This window comes from Gracilinanus agilis, chromosome 5, assembly GCF_016433145.1.
Source record: "Gracilinanus agilis isolate LMUSP501 chromosome 5, AgileGrace, whole genome shotgun sequence".
NCBI classification, from domain to species: domain Eukaryota; kingdom Metazoa; phylum Chordata; class Mammalia; order Didelphimorphia; family Didelphidae; genus Gracilinanus; species Gracilinanus agilis.
In genome coordinates, this window is record NC_058134.1 from 50,190,493 (window position 1) to 50,212,911 (window position 22,419).

At 40.1% G+C, this 22,419-nt stretch overlaps 1 protein-coding gene across 1 annotated transcript in view; it reads right to left on the reverse strand.

The window, feature by feature from the left end:
- The window catches only part of AKAP9 (A-kinase anchoring protein 9), a 189,301-nt gene that overhangs the window by 17,654 nt on the left and 149,228 nt on the right, over positions 1–22,419 (reverse strand). Inside the window, exons 28-40 of the mRNA XM_044678911.1 lie at positions 19,374–19,550; positions 13,670–13,771; positions 10,609–10,761; positions 9,995–10,174; positions 7,735–8,696; positions 7,267–7,303; positions 6,161–6,664; positions 5,383–5,446; positions 5,105–5,226; positions 4,278–4,469; positions 3,853–4,041; positions 3,207–3,351; positions 977–1,196 (exon numbers count right to left, since the gene is read on the reverse strand). Coding sequence (XP_044534846.1) covers positions 977–1,196; positions 3,207–3,351; positions 3,853–4,041; positions 4,278–4,469; positions 5,105–5,226; positions 5,383–5,446; positions 6,161–6,664; positions 7,267–7,303; positions 7,735–8,696; positions 9,995–10,174; positions 10,609–10,761; positions 13,670–13,771; positions 19,374–19,550 — 3,047 coding nt within the window. The remainder of the gene's footprint in view (positions 1–976; positions 1,197–3,206; positions 3,352–3,852; positions 4,042–4,277; positions 4,470–5,104; positions 5,227–5,382; positions 5,447–6,160; positions 6,665–7,266; positions 7,304–7,734; positions 8,697–9,994; positions 10,175–10,608; positions 10,762–13,669; positions 13,772–19,373; positions 19,551–22,419) is intronic.

The following is a 22,419-nucleotide window of genomic DNA, read 5'->3' on the forward strand; positions in this document are numbered from 1 at the left end:
GATGCAGAGTGAAAGGAGCAGAATCAGGAGAACACTGTACAGAGAGACCGATACACTGTGATACAATCGAACCTAATGGACTTCTGTACTAGCAGCAATGCAAGGATCCACGACAATTCTGAGAGACTTATAAGAAAGAACACTAGCCACAATCAGAGAAAGAACTGTGGGAGTAGAAACACAGAAGAAAAACAACTGCTTGATCACATGGTTTGATGGGAATATGATTGGGGATATTGACTCTAAATGATCACCCCAGTGCAAATATTAATAATATGGAAATAAGTCTTGGTCACTGACACATGTAAAACCAAGTGGAATTATTCAGTGGCTGGGGGGGGGGATTTAGGGGGGAAGAGGGAAGGGAAAGAACATGAATGATGTAACCATGGAAAAATATTCTAAATCAATTAATTAAATAAAAATTTTCAAATAAAAAAAGTATATTAATAGCCTCTGACTTTCAAGGTTGTTATGAGGAAAAAATAAAATATTTGTAAAGTGGTTTACTAACCTAAAAAAATAAAAAAGCACATGTTTTAGCAAAGTCCCAATTGGATCTATCCCCTAGAGATGATAATCATCACTTTATGCTATTAAATATCTTTCCTATCACCCAACCAATGAATGAAGCTGGAACCAAAAAAGAATCCTAGATTCAGGATTAGAAAAAACTATCAGTGCTAATGTTAGATGCACCTGCTTACAGAAATTCTATTTCAGCAAGATAAGCTTTCCATTTCTTTTATACTATTGCCTTTTCTCAGTATATGGCATCCCTCAGCACTAATGTTCTGCACTCTAAGTCTTCTCAACATAATTACAGAAAAACAAACAGTCAAGATTCAGGAAGCCCTCAAGACTTCATGTTTCATGTTATTTATAGGTAAGTTCTAGGAAGACAGAGAAAATTCAGTTTGTCCAGCACTGGACTGCCTATTTAGTAGGGAGGAGATTCTGGGTGTCCCAGGCCCACCTGAAAGCTTCTAGCTCCTTTAGATGCTTATGCTGGGCTTTGAGTGTCGTCTCAAGCTCCAGCTTTGCTTGAGTCCGTCCATCCTGGAGCTCAGCAGCCCTCATCCTCTCAGCATTGAGCTGGTCCTGAAGCTCGGCTGCTCTCTCCTTCAAGGTGCTCAGTTCCACCTGCATCTCCAGGATCTGAGCCTGCTTCTGCTGCATGTTGTGCTCTAACAGCTCTAAAAAGGAACCCATGAATATGTGTGAGACAACTGCAGGACTGCTTAAGGATAGCTATGCTATAACTTTGCTGAATTTATGAGTCTAGTTTCTTCTGTTTTATTAGCTCTATACTTTTACCTCAAACTATATGCCATTTCTGGTATATTATCAGACAGATGTGAAATACTAATGATCTTGGGATTACCGGGTGACTATAAGCTAAACATTAAGAAAGTGTCCCATTCTATAGTCAACACCACAAAGAATCTATAGCTAGTGGGTGAAATTTAGAAAAGGATTGCCAAAATTAATACAAATTCATTTAATGAATATATTTCAAATAGAAATCATCCTTTCAAGTTTCAAATAATGTGAATAACAAAATCTTTATTTTTTAAATTCAGCTACACATTTTATTAGCTCACTCTAACAACCCTCCGCTTTGTACTCCATAAATTGCCATCCATACAAAGTACTTGCATGAGTTTCCATTTAACTAACGCTACAATTCTCAGCTCTAGTCGACTATTTTTCTCTTTCTGTGCAGCATCATTTGTAGACAATTTCTGTGAACTTTACTATAATTCTGTAGAAGTTAAGTCCAAAGCTGTGCTTTTGTTCACGGTACTTTCTTTAAAAACAAACAAAAAACAAAACACAAAAATTTATGCCATGATATTAAAGTGGAAAAGAAAATAAATGTCAAAATCCCTCCCTAAGATAGAGTGGAATACTTTAATAAAAATGGTGTTAGGGGAGAAAAGCAGCACTAGCTTTACAGGCTATCAATGCTATATAAAGCTTGGTCTATATTTTGGGGAGCAAAATTTGACTTGTGAGACAAATGCGTCTAAGGATAAGATGTTATACCCTAATGAGAATAAACATCAATAAAAACTTCAAAATTAACAAAGTTTACAATAATAAAACAATGTTCAGTTAAACTTAGGTTTAGATAAAAGGTACTTGCAAATAAATAAACCATATGTTTGTAGTATTATTGAAATCACTTTCCCCTCCATTTTTAGTGACAGAGAGATGTGACTCAATATCCTGCAAATATAAATTTTTACATCAGAGTAATATAGATTCTGTTATCATACTAGACAGGATTGACAGGACTGGCTTATTATTTTTAACTAATATAGATATATTCTGGGTCAGATTTCATTTCACTCTTTTTGACTTCATGTAGGATTACATTTGTTTCAAGAAGTTGCTGCTGAAATGCTGGATCCCACTTTCTGATGGCATCAAGTCCTGAGTGTGGGAAGGGCAATTTGAGAAGCTAATACTGCTACATGAAGTTTTTATAAGTACTTTTTTGCAGGGGAGGGGTTGCTGATTTTATCAAAGTATATGGAAATCAATAAAAATGGAGCTTAGTACATTTAAATAATTATATTATCATCAATCTAATGAAATATACTATAAAACCATCTTGTTTATTTCTTTCCTTAGAAATGAGGATTATTATGTCCAAATCAATACATTTAGATCACCTTTATTTTACTTAAATTACATTTTAATGGGTCTGAAAAGAATGTAAAACTTTAAATTTTGTACCATGGTAGCACCAACTCAAATATCATATTGGATAAGACTGACACAAGTGAATATGCTTGGCCAGTATAGACAGAAATGATTCAGATGAGATGTTACCCTTTGGTGAAATCTTTGTTTAAAGTAACACTTTAAAAATTCCAAATCCTTCTTTCATGTGGCCATCAAGTAGAATGTGGAAAAGGCAATTTAGTTATTATCTCACCATGGATGGATATAAACCAGTGAAAGGTACTGATTTATTCAGAAGCTTTTGTGTCATTTTCAATTAAATATTTCCAGGTAACTTTTTATAAGCAACATTTTAATACTAGTAAATATTGATTTGATCTTCACTTTGCATAGCTCTAATCTCTGAATAATAGAAAATTTTTTTTAACTGAATAGTAAAAGGATAAAAAAGAGAAAAACCAAAACTATAAATATATAAGTAACTATAGACAATCACCCATGATATGACATACCTTGGTTTTGTAAATCGCTCTCTTGTTCTCTCTTCAGGGCCATTATTTTACTCTTCATTTGAGCTTGTAGTGTTTGAATTTCTGTTAATAAGCTTCTCCTATCTGCACTCTGAATATATTCTATGGCAGCTTGGTATTCAAGGCCCTGTTTAGGAAATAATTTAAAACTTATAAATAGCATAAAGAGATAAAGGGACTGTGCAGTATCATTTTAATCCTCACAATTCTCCCATTACCTTGCCCAGGGATCTTTATAATGTATATGTTTAATGTCTTTAAAAGCCAAGAAAACGATGGCACTAATGAAGAAGCCCCTTAGTAAGGAAAGAAGCACAAAAAATACTAACAAATTTGGGACTTCTATTTCTCCTTTCACAGATGAGCATTCCTTCCTCCCTCACCCCACCTATCCCAAGCAGCTCATTCCACTTTTACTTATTTATTTTTAAAATTTTATCTTTATTTTATTCCAGTAAGAAATTTACACATAAGTTTTCCAAAGTTACATCATTCATATTTTCTGCCTCCCTCTCCCCACCTTGTGGAGCTGACAAGCAATTCCACTGAGTTATACATGTATTATCAATGACTATTCCTTAAAACTATGGAAATCATTATAGCCTTTGAAGCAGTCTTCTTTCAGTACCTGTTCTTGTAATCTCTGTTCCACCTGGTTTAGCAAGCCAAGAACATCTCTAGTGCCTAGAGCCGTCACATGTGTCTTAAACATGGCTAGAAGAATGTTTCGTTCCATCAGAAAGACTTGTTGAAGGGCATGTAGAAATTCACCTCGCCAGTCGGGAGGATTCTCTTGGGGCTGAGAGCTCTCATAAAGCTAAATGAATGCAAAATGATATCATTTCTCAAGGCAGGACATTTGTCAAATGGTTCTAAAAATGAAAATCATTTGCATAATTTTAAAATAAAAATTTAAAACAATGCTTGCAAAAGTTGCATTAAACTATGAAATCTACAGTATCTTTTTACCAACAGGAAGGACAAATCCAAGTTGTAAATTGGAAAGGTTTAAAAATTCTGAAATTCTATGGTTACATCACATTTTTGGAGTACCTCGGTTTCCCTTAGAACCTGCATTTTGGTAATTAAATCCTTAAGAGATGAGATTGTGTTGAGGTAAGTTTTTCTTTCTTCCAGCCAAAATTCTGAAGCTTGCTGAGCAAAACTGGCATCTCCTTCACTATAGGGGGGCTCAGTGAGAGAGAGGACTTGTATACCCTCGTTATGGACGGCTCTCAGCAACCCCTGAAAAACAACCCCATAAAACCAAAGGGATGAGATTGTCTTCTTGGATGGTTGAAGAATGAAACAGATATTTATCAACCTAGATGAAAAGAGAGAGAGCTGCCTGCATCAATTATCTCTCCAGAAAGCTTAGGAAACTCGAGCAGACATGGGATTGGAGCGCATCAGTGCTGGGAGGCTGAAGGGCAGCTACAGACAAGGCAAACGCAGTAGCTCAAGCTGCTTCCCTTCTAATCAGCACACTCCTTCCTAGCTAGAATACCTTTGGGCAGCTGCTCAATGACTAAAAAGCATACAGGGTATTATTTTTAGGATTTAAAAACTCTATTGCTGCTTTAATGATTACCAAATAGATAGATAAACGGAAAAAAATCATGAAAAGTCAATGCATTAAAACTTTTTTTCAAGGTTTTAAGCTGTTGCCTCTGGTAGAAAAAAAAATCTCTTAAACTCTGTGGCTGAATTTATTTACAAAACGAGGGAACTAAATAAAATGACCTATAGGCTCTCTTTCAGGATCACAATTCTATGAATTTACTTACCTAATGTAGTATTTATAACTCCTAAAATGCCATATTTCTAATGTAAAAATGATACTGATTTAATCTGATAGAAAGATACTAATTTAATAATACCTTTATTCTCTTTGGAAATGAATCTGTTGAACTTTCACCTTCTTCTCCTGGGCCATCTGATGCTGAATCAAAGCCCTGACTTTGTGTAAGATAAACACCTTGACTCCAGTCTGATCCAGAATCTAAGATAAACAAAAATAATTATTTAGTACAAATAAAAGCACTAAAAATCTTATTTATTTAAATTATAACATGAAAATAATTTTTCACATAATAGACAAAAGATTTAGAATAGGCCATTGTGGAAAATGTAAAAAAAAAAAAATTTTATGACTCACCACTGGAACACATTTCTCTACTTTGATAAGAGTCAGAGCGAGTTGATCCAGGAACTGAAACTCCCTATATTGGACAGAACAAAGGCTTTTTTTTAAGAAGAGCTATTATCGTGTCCAATAAATAATGAAAATGACAGCTGGAATGGATATCTCTCTCTATAATCTATCAATCCGTCTATCTTGCTGCAAGGCTTAGTTCTTTATACTTATTCTCTCATACAAATCTCACAACTAGCCTGTCGAGTAGGTGCTATTATCATCATTTGACAGATGAGGAAACGGAGGCAGGATTTGAACTAAGGACTTCCTGACTTGGCGTGTAGCCCTCTGCCCATTATGCTAACTAACTCATCAATGAAAACTTTTGGCTCTTCTCTGATGCAATTAGGAATTATTTTCTGTCTCTTTTGATCAGAAATGAAATCATTGGTGGGTCACATTTTAGCGTCTTCTTTATTAAAGCTAGCATGGGTCTTTCTTTTTTTTTTTTTTTAAAACCCTTAACTTCTGTGTATTGTCTCATAGGTGGAAGATTGGTAAGGGTGGGCAATGGGGGTCAAGTGACTTGCCCAGGGTCACTCAGCTGGGAAGTGTCTGAGGCCAGATTTCAACCCAGGACCTCCCGTCTCTAGGCCTGACTCTCAATCCACTGAGCCATCTAGCTGCCCCAGCATGAGTCTTAAAGAAGAAGCAGTAGCTGAGCACGTTCGGGGCACCTCAGAAGGAGCATCAGATGCTGACAGACACGTAGCCGCCCCCTCCCGACCCTCGCAAGCACCTCTCTGGCTCGCAGACAGTGGATGGCGGCCTTCAGCGCGCCACACTCCTCCGTCAGTAAGCGCACGGCCACCGCCTGCTCTCTCTTCAGGCTGTCCGTCTCGCGGATGTGCCGGGCCTCCATGTCCAGGATCTCGGCGGCATGAAGCTCCTGCATGTGCGCCATCTTCTCAGTGAGCTGCTTTCTGAGCTCAGTGACATCTTCCGCCGGGCAGCTGCTTGGCGGGTCGCTTTGGATTCCCGTGTGTTTAACGACGATGTGGGGAGTCTGATGGCCGCTGCTCACCTGAAGGATTCTGTCCATCTGGGATGAGGAGTTTTGACCCGTCAGAGGAGAATCCCTCTCAGCTGGAAACTGTCCTAATTCCCATGAGGCCTTTTGGCTTTCCGATCCTCGAAGTTCACCTTCCTTTTTCAAATAATAGTCCAGTTTTTTTTCAGCTTCCATGAGCTGGTGCTTAATTTGACTTAGTTCTTCCTGAAGTGCCTTATTGGCTTCTCTGACCTAAAATAAGAGGGATGGAGTAACAGGTTGATAAAGCAATTATTTTAGCAAAATACAAGAGAGTTTGGAAAAATTTTCACAATGAAGATTTTTACTTTAACAAATCATGATAATATAAATTGAGCTTTCCCAAAATAAAAGGGAAAACCACAAATGCTTTGTATAAGTAATCCAATCAGGTGACTGAATATCAGAAAGGGAATCCTTTGGTAACAAGTTTATTCTTCCACATTTGCCTGTGCCATTGTAGTCTACATCAAGCCCACCTAAAACGATGGTGGTCATAATGAGGAGCACTTCTAGTGCACCTAGAGGTTGGCAAGGCTTACCTGAAATTTAAGTCTACGAGATAAGGAAGCTGCCTGGGGTCAGAGACAGCCACTGTCTGGGGAAGGATTTAAACCTCTAAATCAGGCCCTCCAGGTCTCCGCTCCCTAGCTAGCTGCCTGAACAGGTCCGAGCACATGGGCTTCCTGGCTGCAGCCCAAAAAGGAAATGGGGAAGAGTCAGGATAAATGACCTCGGCCACCTTCGGTCCCTCCCAGCTCTCCCCCCCTGGGTCGGAGAGTTCAGTGAGAGGTTAGGAGAGGCAACGTCTGGACTGGCATTTCTTTAAGTTTTTCAGCCTTGGTGTCAGTTCTGTGGTGGCAGCAGTGATGGCCAGTTCAGTGGAAAACACTTTACACAGCTTTTAGGAGCTGCTGGTTTGGATGATACATGAATAGTATCAGGCCAAAACAAAATAAAGCAGAGTGAAATGAAAACATGATAAACAAAGCCCGAAATGACTGGTGCACATCCAGGCCCAGAGAAGGTGGACACAGGGGTCTGACTTGGGATCTGACCTGGGCCTTCTCCCTCTCGGACCACCGATGCTATGGAACTTACACGAGACTACACAGAACATTCAATAAAACTAAAATGATGACTAGAGAATGGTATAGAAGGATCCCCAGGCTTGGGAGCTGAGAGCCTTGCCTGCAAAGGACTTCTTTGTGGCTCTGTAAGACGAGGGAGGGGTTTGGAGGGTTAGCCCTCAAAGGTCTTTCTCTACTCTCAGACATCCTGACAGAGTCCTTAATCCTAAAGTAAGAGTAGAGTGTTTGGGGGAAAAAAATAGTGAGTCTGAGCTTACATGGGCCAAGTCTGAGTCTTCCTCCTTTTCTTCTTTTTTCTCTGCCTCCTCTGGGGTCTCCTTGAGGCCCAGAGACTTCTTTTCCTTCCTTTCCTCTGCAGCTTCCTTAGGCTGCTTCTGGCAGAGTGGCCGGCTGTCTCCTTGGGCCCCCGGGGCTCCTCCAGACAGCTCGGACACCACCGCGGGCCTCTGTTGCCACCGGCTCACATGCTCCTGGATGGCTCTGAGCTGGGCCTGACTCACCACAAGGGCGGCCACCTTCTCCTCAAGCGCTGCCCGGAGGCTGCTGACCTCCCTCTGAAGAGTTTCCCTGTTGGCCCGACACTGTCCCTTCGAGTCCTCCATCCATCCAGGCTCTGCTTCTTTCTCTCCCAGCTGCCAGAGGGCTGGCTCCAGCTCGCCCTCGAAGTCTCTGCTCTTTCCAGCTGGTGTCTGGAGGCTTTTGGAGTCTTCTGTCCCCAGCTGCCTAGGCTGACTCTGGCTGGCACCCTGCACACTGCCCCTGGGGCTCTTGGTCTGATCCCAGCTACGCTGCTTCTCCCTCAAGGCGTCCAGCTCTTCCTGCAGACGGTTCATGCGGGCACTGCTCTCCCGGAGCCCAGCATGGGCCAGGGCTGCCTCCTCGCGGGTTCTCCCTACTTCTTGCTCCAGGGCCAGCTTGTCTGCTCTCGCTGCCTCCAGCTGCTGTTTCAGGTCATTTGGTTCCTCTGGAAGGGAAGAGAAGTCTGCCGGTGCCTTCTGTTCGATGCTCGACAATTCCTGTTGAAGTTTTTCAATCACGTCACTGAGCTGTTCTATTTCTTCTTCACTATTTTTCTTGATACGTTCTTGGTCACTCTTTAGATACTCCAGCTGAGATTCCAGGTACTGTATCAGTTGGTTTTTTTCCTCAATAATCTACAAATTAATTTAAAAAATTGTTTGACAACCAGTCAAAAGGCACCACTTACATTTATCTATTTCATGTTATTTTGGACCACACTGGGTACTCAAAAAAAATTCGAAATTCTTGGCTATCACATATCTTCTTGATTTTATTACTTTCTTATTTATAACTTTAAAAATTGGAATAGCACTGAAAGTATCATCAAATCTAACATAATTTGGTTAGATGTAGTCAAAATTGCCAACATAAACTCAACCAAGAAATTGTATTTCCAGTAGAATACAACTTTCTTGAGGGCAGGGGTTACTGTGTTGCTATTTTATTATCACTTGAATCTAACGCAGTATCCTGAATATTGTAAAAAAATGTCTACTGAATTGAATTTTAAATATTAACCGCTGAAATAAAAACAGTACCCAGCAGATGGCACCAATAGCTAAGACTGTACATACCTATTTATGGTATGTGGGTAATGTTTAAAACTTTTTTCCAATGGCTCTAATTAGTCTTCAATATTTTATTTTTATTTATTTTACATATATTTATTACATACAAACACAATAACAACAGGTAATGTTAAATGATGCTAAAAGTTAGGCACTGTGATTATCTTGATTTTATGGATGAGGAAATTAAGGCTCAGTGAGATTAAGTAGCCTAGGGTCACAAAGCTTATAAGAGTCTAAGGCCAAACTTCCAAAAGATTCCAAGCCCACAATGAGATACTGTCACCAAAAAAGCTCAACTAGGCATTTTCATTATACATGAACATTGCATCCATCGACCCATCCATCCATCCATCCATATCCATCCCTCTTCTCTCCATCCATCTTTATTTTTTTTTTAAACCCTTACTTTCTACCTTGGAATCAATACTATGTATTAGTTCCAAGCCACAAGAGTGGTCAGGGCTAGGCAATGGGGGTTAAATGACTTTCCGGTTCATACAGCTAGGAAGTGTCTGAGGCCAGATTTGAACCCAGGACCTCCTGTCTCTAGGCCTGGCTCTCTATCCACTGAGCTACCCAGCTGCCCTCCACGCTTCCATTTTGGCTTAGTTAGAATGCTGTAATGACTGGACGAAGCGGGGAATACAGAAATGAATTTAAAAAGTACGTAGTATGTAAAAATCATTAAGTAAGCTTGAATAAATGTATAATGCAAAGAGAAATGAAAATATTTTAGGAATTCCTAGAAGCCTAGAAAATAAACAATTGAAATTTCCTTGACATCATGATGTACCAAAGCTTGACATTTCTGACCTACATAATCCTAGCTTCTAGAACTTATTTAATTAAGATCACTGTACCTTATTATCTGTTGTAGTTTCAAGCTGCTGCTGAAGACTTGTAATTTGGTCATTTAGCCTGCCAATTTCTAATTCCTTCTCCTCTATCATCTGGGTAAATTTTCCAAATAGCTGATGGTGGTCCTTTGTGGAGACGTCTTCAAACTCTTGTACAGCAAAGCCTAGTCTTTCCATTTCATTCTGTTGACAAATGACAAAATCCAACGGCTGTGATTGTCATGACATTTCCTGAATTTTTTTCCAGATAAAGATTATATAAATGAGAATGTCAGCACATCACAAAAAATATAGAAAAACAATGCTAATGATGGATTCCATTTCTATATTTTAGGGTTTACAAAGTGTTTTACTTAAAACAATTCTGTGAGGCGGAGTATATTGTTACACCCATTTCACAAATGGGGAAATGGAGGCTTTTTGGCCCCAGCCTCACGGCAGGGGTCGGACCTGCCCCCCCAGGCCTCCCACTCACACAGAGGGTTGCTTGTTTTCAGTAAAAGCTTCTCCCTAATTGGGCCCTCAGATAATGTTCGCGGAGAACAAAGGTAAAGTGTTCAGCGCAATGGGGCAAATGGTGGTGCATGGCCGGAGTTCAGCAAACCCCGGATAAGGACCTTGAACAATCGATTCTCCTGCTCGAGCTCTTCCAGGCGCGTCGCGGCCTCCTTCTTCTGTATTTCTAACTGCATGTGCAGCTGCTGGACTTCTTCGTTCTTGTTCTCCAGCTCTTCTCTGAACTGCTCTAACTGCTCTTCCAAGTTTGTGATCTGCAGAGTCAAAATAACAAAAGGGAATGAAAAAAAGGAATTTGACGGGTTGTTTCCTTCCCCAGAGATGCTACCACTGTACCACTAGCTGCACCAAAGAGGTTTCACAGTTCTCCAAGACTAGGTTTGAAGACCAACAAAGTAAGGAGGCCGGCCTAAAGGGTCTGGGAGGTCCCGTTTAGTTCTGATATTCTGCAATGCTGAAGAGTTGGTTTGGTCAATAAGAAAAAGAAATCCCTGTGGTTTCCAGACCAACAATTATGGTGCAGAGATTATTTTTTAAAAAGTTACTAGGGGCAGCTGGGTAGCTCAGTGGAGTGAGAGTCAGGCCTAGAGACAGGAGGTCCTAGGTTCAAACCCGGCCTCAGCCACTTCCCAGCTGTGTGACCCTGGGCAAGTCACTTGACCCCCATTGCCCACCCTTACCACTCTTCCACCTATGAGACAATACACCGAAGTATAAGGGTTTAAAAAAAAAAAAAGTTACTGCAGGCAGCTAGGTGGCCCAGTGCCTAGAGAGTTAGGCCTGAAACCAGGAGGTCCTGGGTTTGAATCTGACTTCAGATACTTCCTGGCTAGGTGACCCTGGGCAAGTCACCTGACCACCAGTGCCTAGCGCTTACCTCTCTTAGAACCAAGACACAGCATCAATCTAAGATACAAGGGAACGGCTTTAAAAAAAGGTTACCTACAGACATGAGCATGTCCAGAGCAGAGCCAGGAGGCTTGCTGGCCCTCACAGCCTCGTGCCAGAGCAACAGGATTTCTTCATTTTTCCAGGGAGGAGCAGGCTGACAGAGCCAGGCGCCCTCTGGGCCTTGCCATGAGCCTGTGACCCACATCGGGCAGCAGGGCTGAAAAGCCTTCCCCAAAGGCTCAGAGCCATGGAGGAACAAAGCTCCTTTGAGCCCCTGACGGTGGGCTCTTCTGGCTGGGGCTCTCTCTTCCTAAGAGCAACAGTTCCAAAGCTCGAGAGGACCCTGGACTAAGCCCACAGGCTTCTCCTACTCTTCGGTTTCTCCCAGGATTCCCTCCTCTCTGGCCAGTGCTGCAGTGGCCCCCTCCTGGGCCAATGCTGCCCATCCTTTCCTGTGACACAGCCCACAGGCAGGTACTGATCATGACCTGCTGTGAACATATACGCCAAGGGAATGAGCTTGTGCCCACACAGCCATGCTATTTCCTCTAGGAAAACCCTCTCGTTAGCAGCAGACATGGCATTTTATATCTCTTTTTTACAGATCATACTCGTTAGTGTGACTATTCTGTTTTACATGGCCACAGGGAACATTTACACAATATTAGAAATCACCTGCTCAAGAGGAGAAAATGAAGTTGAGAGTGAAGAGACCAAACCTCCAGTTGAAGAGCTCTTTCCTTTGGGGGCCCTCATGAAACCCAACAAATGTTTATTGAGCCCTTCTACATGTAGAAGGTGCTGCACAGGGGGGCTGCTGCCATTCCTAGCATAAATCCTTTGCAAATAATAGGAGCCTGATCAATATTTCCTAATAAGGCTGAGTTTGAATATTGCTCTCTTCATGTGATAAGGGAGAAGGATAGGATTGGAGTTTTTTTTACTTTGATGAGCTGAAATAAATTTTAAGTGCTGTAGAAAAATATAATTGTATGATCATTTAGAAAATTACATGTAAGATTACAAAGGAAAAATAGGTAATATTCAGCTTGTAAATTTTATCTTCTTAAAAAGCATTAATATTAATAGAATAATACTTTAATGGTCCAAATACAGACCCCAGAGACTACAGATAAGACCCCTAAAATGAGTTCAAAAGGTCAGAAATGGAAGGTTAGAAAGGCCTTCAGAGATTATCTAGTTCTATTTCCTCATTTTGCAAATGAATAAACTGGCCCATTAAGGTGACATGGCTTGCCCAAAGTCACAGAGTGGAAGAGCTGGGAGCCCAGGATGAAGTGGCTTGCTGTTGGGAATTTGGATAAATGAACAGAGGCTACATAGATGGCCAGTGTAAGTGCACCAAAGAAGACTTCCCTGCCCTTCCTCTAAGTCTTTGCCAGGGAGTGGGCATCCATCCGACCCTCACTCCTTTCCCTGCAGCCTGAACACGAACTATGAAGAGCAGCTGACTGCTTTCTTAGCATCGCCATATTAATTTTGTGTTTCAACTCCCTATTAGCCATTTTTATTCTGTCTATTCCTGAGAGATCATTTTTCTTGGCAGAGAAAAGACTAGTTGAAAAGTATTGTCATCTCTCGGCAGCAGGCCTATCCTGGTCATCCTAAGCAGTGATCCTATCTCTTCTTCGATCTACTTTTTTTCTCTAATAAAACTTAAGAACAAAACAAAACAAAACACCACTATTATCAAACAGAGCTTTTTAAAAAACCTAAGTCATTCTCAGATCTTTTGGAATTTAGTATTTCTGACAGTATTTTCTTAACCTCTCCTTTTGACTAATTTTCTTATAAGTAATTTTTCATTTACTCAGGAATATCAGAAAAAATATTAATTTTGCATTTTAAAAAATAATGTTTACTTTTCCTAAGTAGTCTCTCTCTTTTTTGAAAGGAAAAAATGTATATATGTACTGAAAAATTATAGAAATTTTTTATTACAAAAATATGTTGTGAAAGTTTAATCATGAGATGATTTAGGAAGAGCTCAGTGAAGTTGGGATAGTCAGGTAGTAAAGATACTATGAAAGCAAGGTCAAAGAAAAGACAAATACCAATTATTTTTTAGAAAATCACAATTTCTAAGTGAAACATAGTGGTGATATATCTTTAAGAAGACAAATCAAAATATTTTTAATAAGCTGTAGTATTTTAGAGAAGAAATTCAAGTTCAACTGATGCTTTAAAAATGACATTTAAAATAATTCAAATCTCAATTTAAAATTTTTAATAAAAAAAAATTTTTTTTACCTCTTTTTCCTTTCTATCCAAAGCTTCTCGTTCTGCCTGTAATTGTACTTCTAGAGGCAATTGTTTGGCTTCTACAGCTCCAAAATGTTTTCGGTTCTCTACCTGTAAAAAAATGTGATCATAAAAAATGTTTTCTCAATTTTCCATAAAGGTGTATATATGTAAAATAAACATTTATTATACACATAATTGTAGAGGTAAATTAGTATTCAGTTTTTCTATTTTAACAGATCTGTTATTTCATGGGTATGGATATTCTCTCTTTTTTTCCCCTCTGGCTCTCACTACTTCACAACTCCATTTTATTCTGTGTAACTCTTGTCTGTGTCATTAAACATTTTTTTCTTCTTACTAATAAATATTTCAACATTCAAATTATGGCATAAAGGACTGTATATCTAGATGATAACTCCTGTAATATATAGTTTTAGGTTTATTCAATTTAAAACAGTGTTTTTCCCTTCTGAACTTTTCTTCTCTTCTCTACATTTTAAATATTTTACTGATGCCCTTTACTTCCTTTTCTACATCATTACCACTGCCCACCAACTCTCCCCTTCCCCTAAATAGAAGCCCTCTTTTGTAACAAATCAATCAAGCAACAAGTACTTATTAAGCTGTTACTATATGTCAGGTCATGTGGATACAAATACAAAAAAATGAAACAATCCCAACACACAATGAACTCATACGCTAATGGGCAAAGACACTAAGTACATACGTAAATACTGAGGATCACTTACATGAATATTAAAGTCCCTAGCATAGCGGGAAGGAACTAGGGAGAGGAGGAAGATTTTAAGACACTTAACTCCCTGAGAAATGAGAACTAGTTGGTGTTAATACTTGATAGTTACTATGATTTGAATTGGGCAGAAAATTTTGACTGAGTAAATTTCAAAGGAGGAAAGATTGAGTGAAAGTGATTAAAGCCTGAAGTGATGGTGGGGAGCAGAAGGTGTTCTGATTCCCCATCCTGGACCAGTATGTGGGGAGTAGGAGAGAAAATACAGCCAGGGCTGAAGAAGAAAACTGGGAAGACAGTCATTAAAGGGGAATCAGGTCTCAGTGTGGGCTAAATGATGGAAGGTGAGAGAAAAGATCCAAGATGAACAGAAGGTGGTTTTAAGATGGAATGGAAATTCTACAGGGCACAGAAGAAGAAATGTACAAGGTTGGAGAGGGGCATGGGTGGGATAGGATTGGAGGAGAGGAAGAAAGAATGGGAAGGGGATGAGTGTATGCAAAGGGTTGGATTATGGACAAGGGGTTGGGGATAGTTTTCTCTTACTACAGGGAATGGGAGATAGAGATGAAGTCATAGTGGCAGATGAATAGTCTCTTCTAAACTCTGCAGTCTGACTTCTGCTTTATTACTCAACTGCTCTTTCCAAAGTTGTCAATGACCTTTTATTTGCAAAATTTAATGGCTTCTTCTCAATCCTTATCTTTCTTGACCTTTTTGCATCCTTTGATATTTGATATCCTTTGATTGACTGCTTCTCCTGGATATTATCTCCTCTCTCAGCTTTGGTGAAGCTGATACCTGTTGGTTCCCTTTCTACATGCTCCTTCTCCACATCCTTGCTAGATCTCTGCCCAAGTCACTCCCATCAACCCTGAGTGGTCTCCAAGGATCTGTGTGTTTGGACCTCTTCTCTTTTCCATCTCTCCTATGTCCTTGGAGGGATCATCAGTTTCTATGCTGATGATCCTAGGTTTATTTATCCAGCCCTGACTCTTAACACAGTGCCTGGCACATGACAGATTACTGGACACTTTGAGGTGGATGTCTGGTAGATATCTCAAACCTAAAACAAAACTATTATTTTTCCTCCCATATCTTTTACTATTGAGAGGCCCAACAACCTTCCAGTCATGCGGGTGCTCACCTGAGGCATCATCCTTGCCTCCTGGCCTCCCTATTCCCCCTTACTCCAAATATCTGGTCTTTGGCCAGGCTAGGGTTCTCTCTTCATAGCGCCTGTTTGACATCCCCTCTGCTTACTCATACAGCCCTTTCCCTGGTGCACCTCCATCACTTCAGGCCTGGATGTCTTCAAAAGTTTTCGGGTCTCCCTCATTCCACTCTGTTCTCCTCCCAGCTGTCCGAGTGACTTTCCTAAAGTACAGGCTTAACTTAACTTAATTATGTCATTCCCCTGCTCCAACTCCAGTGACTCTTAATTCCAAGTTGGGTTTTTAAAGCCCTTTCCAAGCTGGACTTTTCCTACCTTTCTAGTCTTCTTAGACTTGACTCTTTCTCTTGTCTTGTAAAACCTAGACTCTGCCTTCCCTCATTCCTCAGGCTCCCACGTCTAGAAGGCTCTCTCTGTCTTTCTGTCTCTGTCTGTCTGTCTCTTTCTTACTTTCTCCTCCCCACTTCCTGTAAGACTCAGTTCAGCTCTCACCTTCTGCTATATCCTCCTAATGCTCTTCTTTTGAGACTACCAACCACTGTAATGCACATCCTGTGAAGATGGAATTAATTCACCCCTATTTAGTTGTTTCCCTCTGGTCTCCTTTGCTAGGCGAGCTCCTTAAGGGCAGGGACTGTATTTCTGTCTTGCTCTGTATCCCCAGCACTTAGTACAGCGCCCAGCACAAAGTAAACTCTTACTACATGCTCACAGACTAAGACACTGGCTCTGCTGGAAGAGGGCACTTCTGCATTTCTAGTCCACCACATCTCTGCTGAGAGGCGGCATGTTTGGAAATTGAGGGGATCAGAAAAGCAAGCAGTTATGAGAAAAGAGGCAACTGAGTGAAGCAATACTGACTCCATCTTATGACTCAATTCTGGAGCTAGTTTAGTTTCTTTTCAATTAGAGGTCTAGTCTAATTTCTGTCTTGTTAAGAGTACTTTATTCAGCTGGAGAATTGAGAGAAGACCATACTGCACTGAGCCCAGCCCTTCCATCTCTCCCTGCTGTTTAGAGACCCTTAACTAAGGACCTGGGTTATGCTGACTAGAAACCCCGTCAGATCCTTAGGCAGATGTGAGGAGTTTTCTCATAATTGTAAATCTTTCTTTTTATATTTAGAATATTTTCCCATGGTTACATAGTTACATGATTCATGATTCTGCCCCCGCCTCTTCCCTCCCCTCTCCTGGAGCTGACAAGTAATTCTTGTCGGTAATTCCGCTGGGTCATACATGTATATCACACAATTGTAAATCTTAGGCTACCCATATGTTTTGTCTGAAAACTGGCCCTACAATGATCAACTAGTTATTGTCTCCATGTTGCCTGGATTGTATACAGACTCTGTTCAGACTGTATAGAGATTGTAAACACTTGGGAGGAGTGAAACACTTTTTTTCTAAATTCAGAAAACTACACCAGTTTGTTCTCCCTCTCCCAACTTGGAAAGCCCCTTATCTTCCTTCTAATTAGAAATCAGATTACCTAAAGTTGTATTGTTTCCTTTTAATTAAGCAGCCTTATTGGATTATTTTTGATGTATAAAAGTCTCTATCCCCCTGCATTTGGGATCTAGGCCTAAGCTGAGAAGTTTTTGTCCCAGTTTTTTTTTTAATTTTTTTTTTAAACCCTTAACTTCTGTGTATTGACTTATAGGTGGAAGAGTGGTAAGGGTAGGCAATGGGGGTCAAGTGACTTGCCCAGGGTCACACAGCTGGGAAGTGTCTGAGGCCAGGTTTGAACCTAGGACCTCCCGTCTCTAGGCCTGGCTCTCAATCCACTGAGCTACCCAGCTGCCCCCCTGTCCCAGTTTTTTGGGCAACTGCCATGCATTGCATAATAAATCAATATACTAGGAAGATTGACCCTTTGCTTTCTTACTTGTTTCCTCTTTCACCTGCCATGGATACATAGTTTATAATGCTCTTCAAGGGTAGAGACTGTATTTTTGTGTCTGTATTTCCAGTCCCCGGTCCCAAACCATTTTCCATCTTCTTGTAACCGCCCCCCCCCCCCCACCTCTGTCTGGAGCAAAAACCCTGTCCTGAAGGCTTGGCTTCTCCAGTTTTAGAATTAGGACCCAAGAGACTGACAAGCAAGTGCCTCCGCTAGCCCACTTTTTGTGGAGGACCACCGTTATGCACAACTCTCCTGCAGAACTGATGTCACCTATACCCTACAGGACACCTCGCCTTTAGTTCTGGAACCACAATGTTACAGAACCTGCTGCTCCAACTCCCCTTTGGCTCCACTCACCATCCTAAAATTATCCACCCTGGACATGCCTCCTTAGACGGTATATGTTCCTAAGGCTTAATTAAGTCTACTCTAGACTTCTGGGATCCCTTGTAGGTGTCACCTCCCACTCATCAATACCTTCTTGTTCCTGGGGAGCCCCTCTTGGACCCCGTATTCTCAGGACTTAGCCAAGTAACCAGCACTTAGTAAATGCTGAATACACATTTTATCATTCATTTATTCACTGATGATTGATTCATGATCAATCTTCTGGGGTCTTTCCAAGTTGTTTTCTTTTATATTTCTCCTGGAGAGAAGACAGACTCGGGGCAGGGAGATCAGTGGCGACAGCCCAAATAAGAGGTGGTGAGGACTGGAACTAGAGGACAGCCAGGAAAGAGCTTATGGGGGTAGAAATGATAAGATCTGGCATTGGAGGCCATCTGTGTGAAGAAGGATGAAATAGAATTGAGGATGTTCAGGTGTGAAATGGGAGGGCTGACAGAAACAGGGACATTAGGAGATGGGTGGCTCTGTGGGGAGCTCTATCCTGCCTCTGAGACGCCAGGGAGACATATCATTTGATATTCCAAAAGTAATTGGACGAAGGTTCTCAGTAGAGAGAGACTAGTTGCTCTACACATCTGTACAATCATCTTTTTCTTTAATGATTTCTGATTTTTTGTTTTTGGGCACAATAACTTTTCTTAGTTTTGTCTCTGTCCTCGGGGATGGTTTCTAAGTGCGCTTATATTCTAAATCAGTGACAGCAGGGGTATTTCTCTTGAAAAGAATACTTTCCAGCTAAGGCAGATCATGCACTCATTTGTCATTCTTGCTGTGAAGTCTTTTTTGCACTATGTGAACTGCAAATAATGATAGCATTTATATTTTTATTTTGTTCATTTATGAGTTTCTGGAGTAGCTTGTTTAAACAAGTAAAAAGTGGAGTTGTAATTGTGCATCCTGTCTTCTCACCTTTATGCTTATAATCTGGTTTCTTTCTTACGTAATTCTATTTTTTTCCAGTTTTATGCCTTCTGTTTTTTATACCTAATTTCATCCAACTAATTAAAAAACTAAAAAAAGAAAATGGAATTTGATCCTTTAACAGGAAAGTAAAACTAACCACTTCTGACAGATCATTTAACATCCCACATGCATAGTCAATACATCTCTCTACTGAAAGGTGGTTAATATATAATTTGGGAACAAGACTAGTCATTGTGCTTATCTGAAAGGCTCACATGTATTTTATATTGGTTTTCATTCACTGCTTATACTCTTCTCCTGGTCCTGTTTTCTTAACTCTGAAAGTACATTCTCATGTTTTCAAGTTTATTCATATTTTTCATTTGTCATTTATTACAACATTTACCACTTTCAGACATTCTTCTTTCAAAGGGCACCCCAATTTGATTCTAGTTTTTTCTTTAAAAAAATCACAAAAACATTATGCTTATCATCAAATAACTTCAATAGAAAAAATAAAATAGTGTATGCATTAACTGTCAAATTAACCTTCACAAAATAAAGTTTACCTTTTGTAAATTGTCCGCACTAATAAGTAAAGCTTGTTCCAGTTCTCTTATTCGAGATTCCAATTTCTCAATCTCTTCATTCCGTTCTTGCACATCCCTTTGAAGTTGTTCTTTTGACAGTAGGAGTTCACTGCATTTGTCTGTTTTTTCTTTGAGATGATTTGTTAACTGCTCAACCTAGCAAGACAATATACAAGATGAATCTGGAGTTCTTTATTTTAGTATAACAATAACAGTAGGATGTGGGAAGCCAATAATAGATAAAAATCTGAGACTCCTCTTTTGACCCCTTTTGTGATCCTTGTAGTTTCTTGTTGAAAAGTATTGTGGCCTTATTGAAAAGCTTTAAGTTCCTAGCAAACCTGAATTTAAAGGGTTAACACTGTTCCCCTTTGCCCAGGAATGCAGCTATAGCCAAGGCCAAAACTTTAGCAGGGGCAATTCAACCCTGAGAAAAATATTCCCTGACTTGGCTTTCTGATAAGAACCTAGTCAAAATTCAGCCTTGGCTGTGGTCTATTCTGAAGCCAATGTTTTGTGTTTTGATGTGACATAATTTGTAACTTCTGCGCATCTGCAAAGTTTCAGGGGGGTTCTTTTGTGTGAAATGAGTCTTGAAAAATATATAATAAACTCCATGCTCCTGAAGCCAGAGCTGGAAGTATGAGCTAAAAGACAATTCCCATGTCCCGTCGTTATTTCCTTATCAACTAAACTGTCCTTATCAGAGATGATAAAGAGATCTCGACAGTAGGAAAAATATATTTCTATTACAAATATGTTTAGTAAAATACAACAATAAATATTGTGCTAAGTTTTGGGTAGGAGGGTAAGAAGCTATTGTTCCAAACTTTTAATAGGTGATATTTTCTGAACTGACAAAATTTAAACAGGAAGGAAAGAGAAACATTAGATTACCTTGTTTATGATATACATTTTAATTATTACTTTTTATGAATTTCAATATTTGCTTTTTATATTATCCTTTAAATATTTTTATAGCTGAATTGAGGGAAACTGTGCCTTTGAGAAAACCTGGGTTAGAGGGCTTGATGGTACACTGAAATAAAAAAGTGGTTTCTACTGGTTTTAAGTCTCAGCTAAAGTCTCACCTTCTCCAAGAAGCCTTTCCTGATCCTTCTTTTGCTAATGCCTTCTCCCTGCTGATTATCTCCAATTTCTCCTATATCTGTCTTATTTTTATCTAATTGTTTGCATGTTGACTCACCCATTAGACTTGGAGTTCCTTGAGAACAGGGCCCATCTTCTGCCTTTCTATGTATTCCTGGAGCTTCACAATATGCTAGCTAGAGCATCTGACCTTAATAACATTTACAGACTTAAGTCAGGCAGTCCACACAAACCACCATAACACTGGTTAAGCTTTGATACAGGAAAAAGAATTTATTTGCATGTGCATTTCATTTTCCTCACAGGTATGGTATAGAAAGATCAACCAACTGACCAATGAACATTTATTAAGTACTTATGGGCATTAGCACTGATAAATCAGGAAAGCAGGACTTCACATCCTGCCTCTGATGCATGGTGGCTCAAGGACAGAAGTCATTACACTTCTCCTGATTCCAGGGAACTCTCTAAGACTCAGAGCACAGGATCAAGGCATGGCTCTGCTCTGGGAGAGGGAATGTCCTCCCTGAGAGTTCCCTAAAATCACTGAGGTCTAGTCCAATAAAAAGGATCAACATGATGATGCCCCAGACATCAGGAAGATTAACGAAGTAATATAACACATTCTTGGGCTCAATTTGGTTCAGATGCCATGATGCCTCTGTGCTTGGTACAGGGGATTTGCACCCAAAGAATGGCAGTCCCACTGAGGGGAAGATGAGTGTGTGAGAACTCAAGACGCCTGTGGAGTGAGCCTAGGGACCTACAACTAAGCCCCATGGGAAGAGTGATGCCCCTTCTCGGGAGGCCTGAGTGGGTAGCTGCTTCTGTAGGTGTTCCACCCCTGATTCCTTAGCAGCTACAGCTCCTGAAGACCCAGAAAAGAAAGTTCTTGCCCCCAAAGTCTCCAGCATGGCCATATTAAAATGAATACCAGAAACAGATAGTTTTATTGGTGGAAATGGCATGAAAGAAGAGGCTGGAGCATTTGCTTTGCTTCTGCATCCTAAGGACTATCAAACTTTTCTTTCTGATTACAGCAGAAGCCTTCTAAAGCACTATCTCCCCTCACTGGATTGGGAGCTTCTGGGCAGCAGGCTCCCTCTCTATTTGCACTGGCAAAGCTTAACCTGGGTACCAGTTCTATCCCAGATGTGTGATGTGGTGCAAGTTATTCCTCCTGGGATCTGTTATTTGAGGGAGGGGTTTGGACTCCAGGGTCTTTTCTGTCTCTACATCTACAATTGGGCTAATTCTAAAAGTTTATGTTTCTGGGATTCTAGCACATTATGAGCAGATCAGAACAACAGTTCAAAAAAGAAATTTAATGAAAAAGGATTTCCATTTTATTTTCAATGACCTGCTTTCAGAAAAACATCTGAAGAGATCTCCTCTTAATCAGGGAAATATAGAACCACCTCAATGATAATCCCAGGTCTGAGGGTGGCTAAGAATAAAGTAGAGGAGAGAAACAAACAGAAGAAAGGGACTGAAATTCAAAGAAGGCCAAAGGAGAAGGAAACAAAAGGAGAACAATAAATAACATAATAGATTGTTGAAGTAAAAGGTATTTGTTCCCTCAGAAGCCAGAGGAGGAGAAGTCAGTTCTGGGGAGGAGGAGAAGGACAAACAGATCATAGTGTCTCTGAAGAAATTGGAACAAAGACCTCAAGTTATTTTTTTTTCATAAATGAGGTGGAAGAAACCATTAAACCATTCAAATAAAAGTCCTCTAAATAACAGGAACTTATATTTTGAGTCTCAAAAGTACCATCCGTGGGCTAAAAAAATCAGTTTGTTTTTTAACCCAAACTGAAAATCTGTCTGTTAGGAGCAAATGTAGAGTTAGGCAAACACAAATTGATCATTCTTTGACTATTCTAGTAGATAAGGTATGGCTGCTCTGGACCATTTT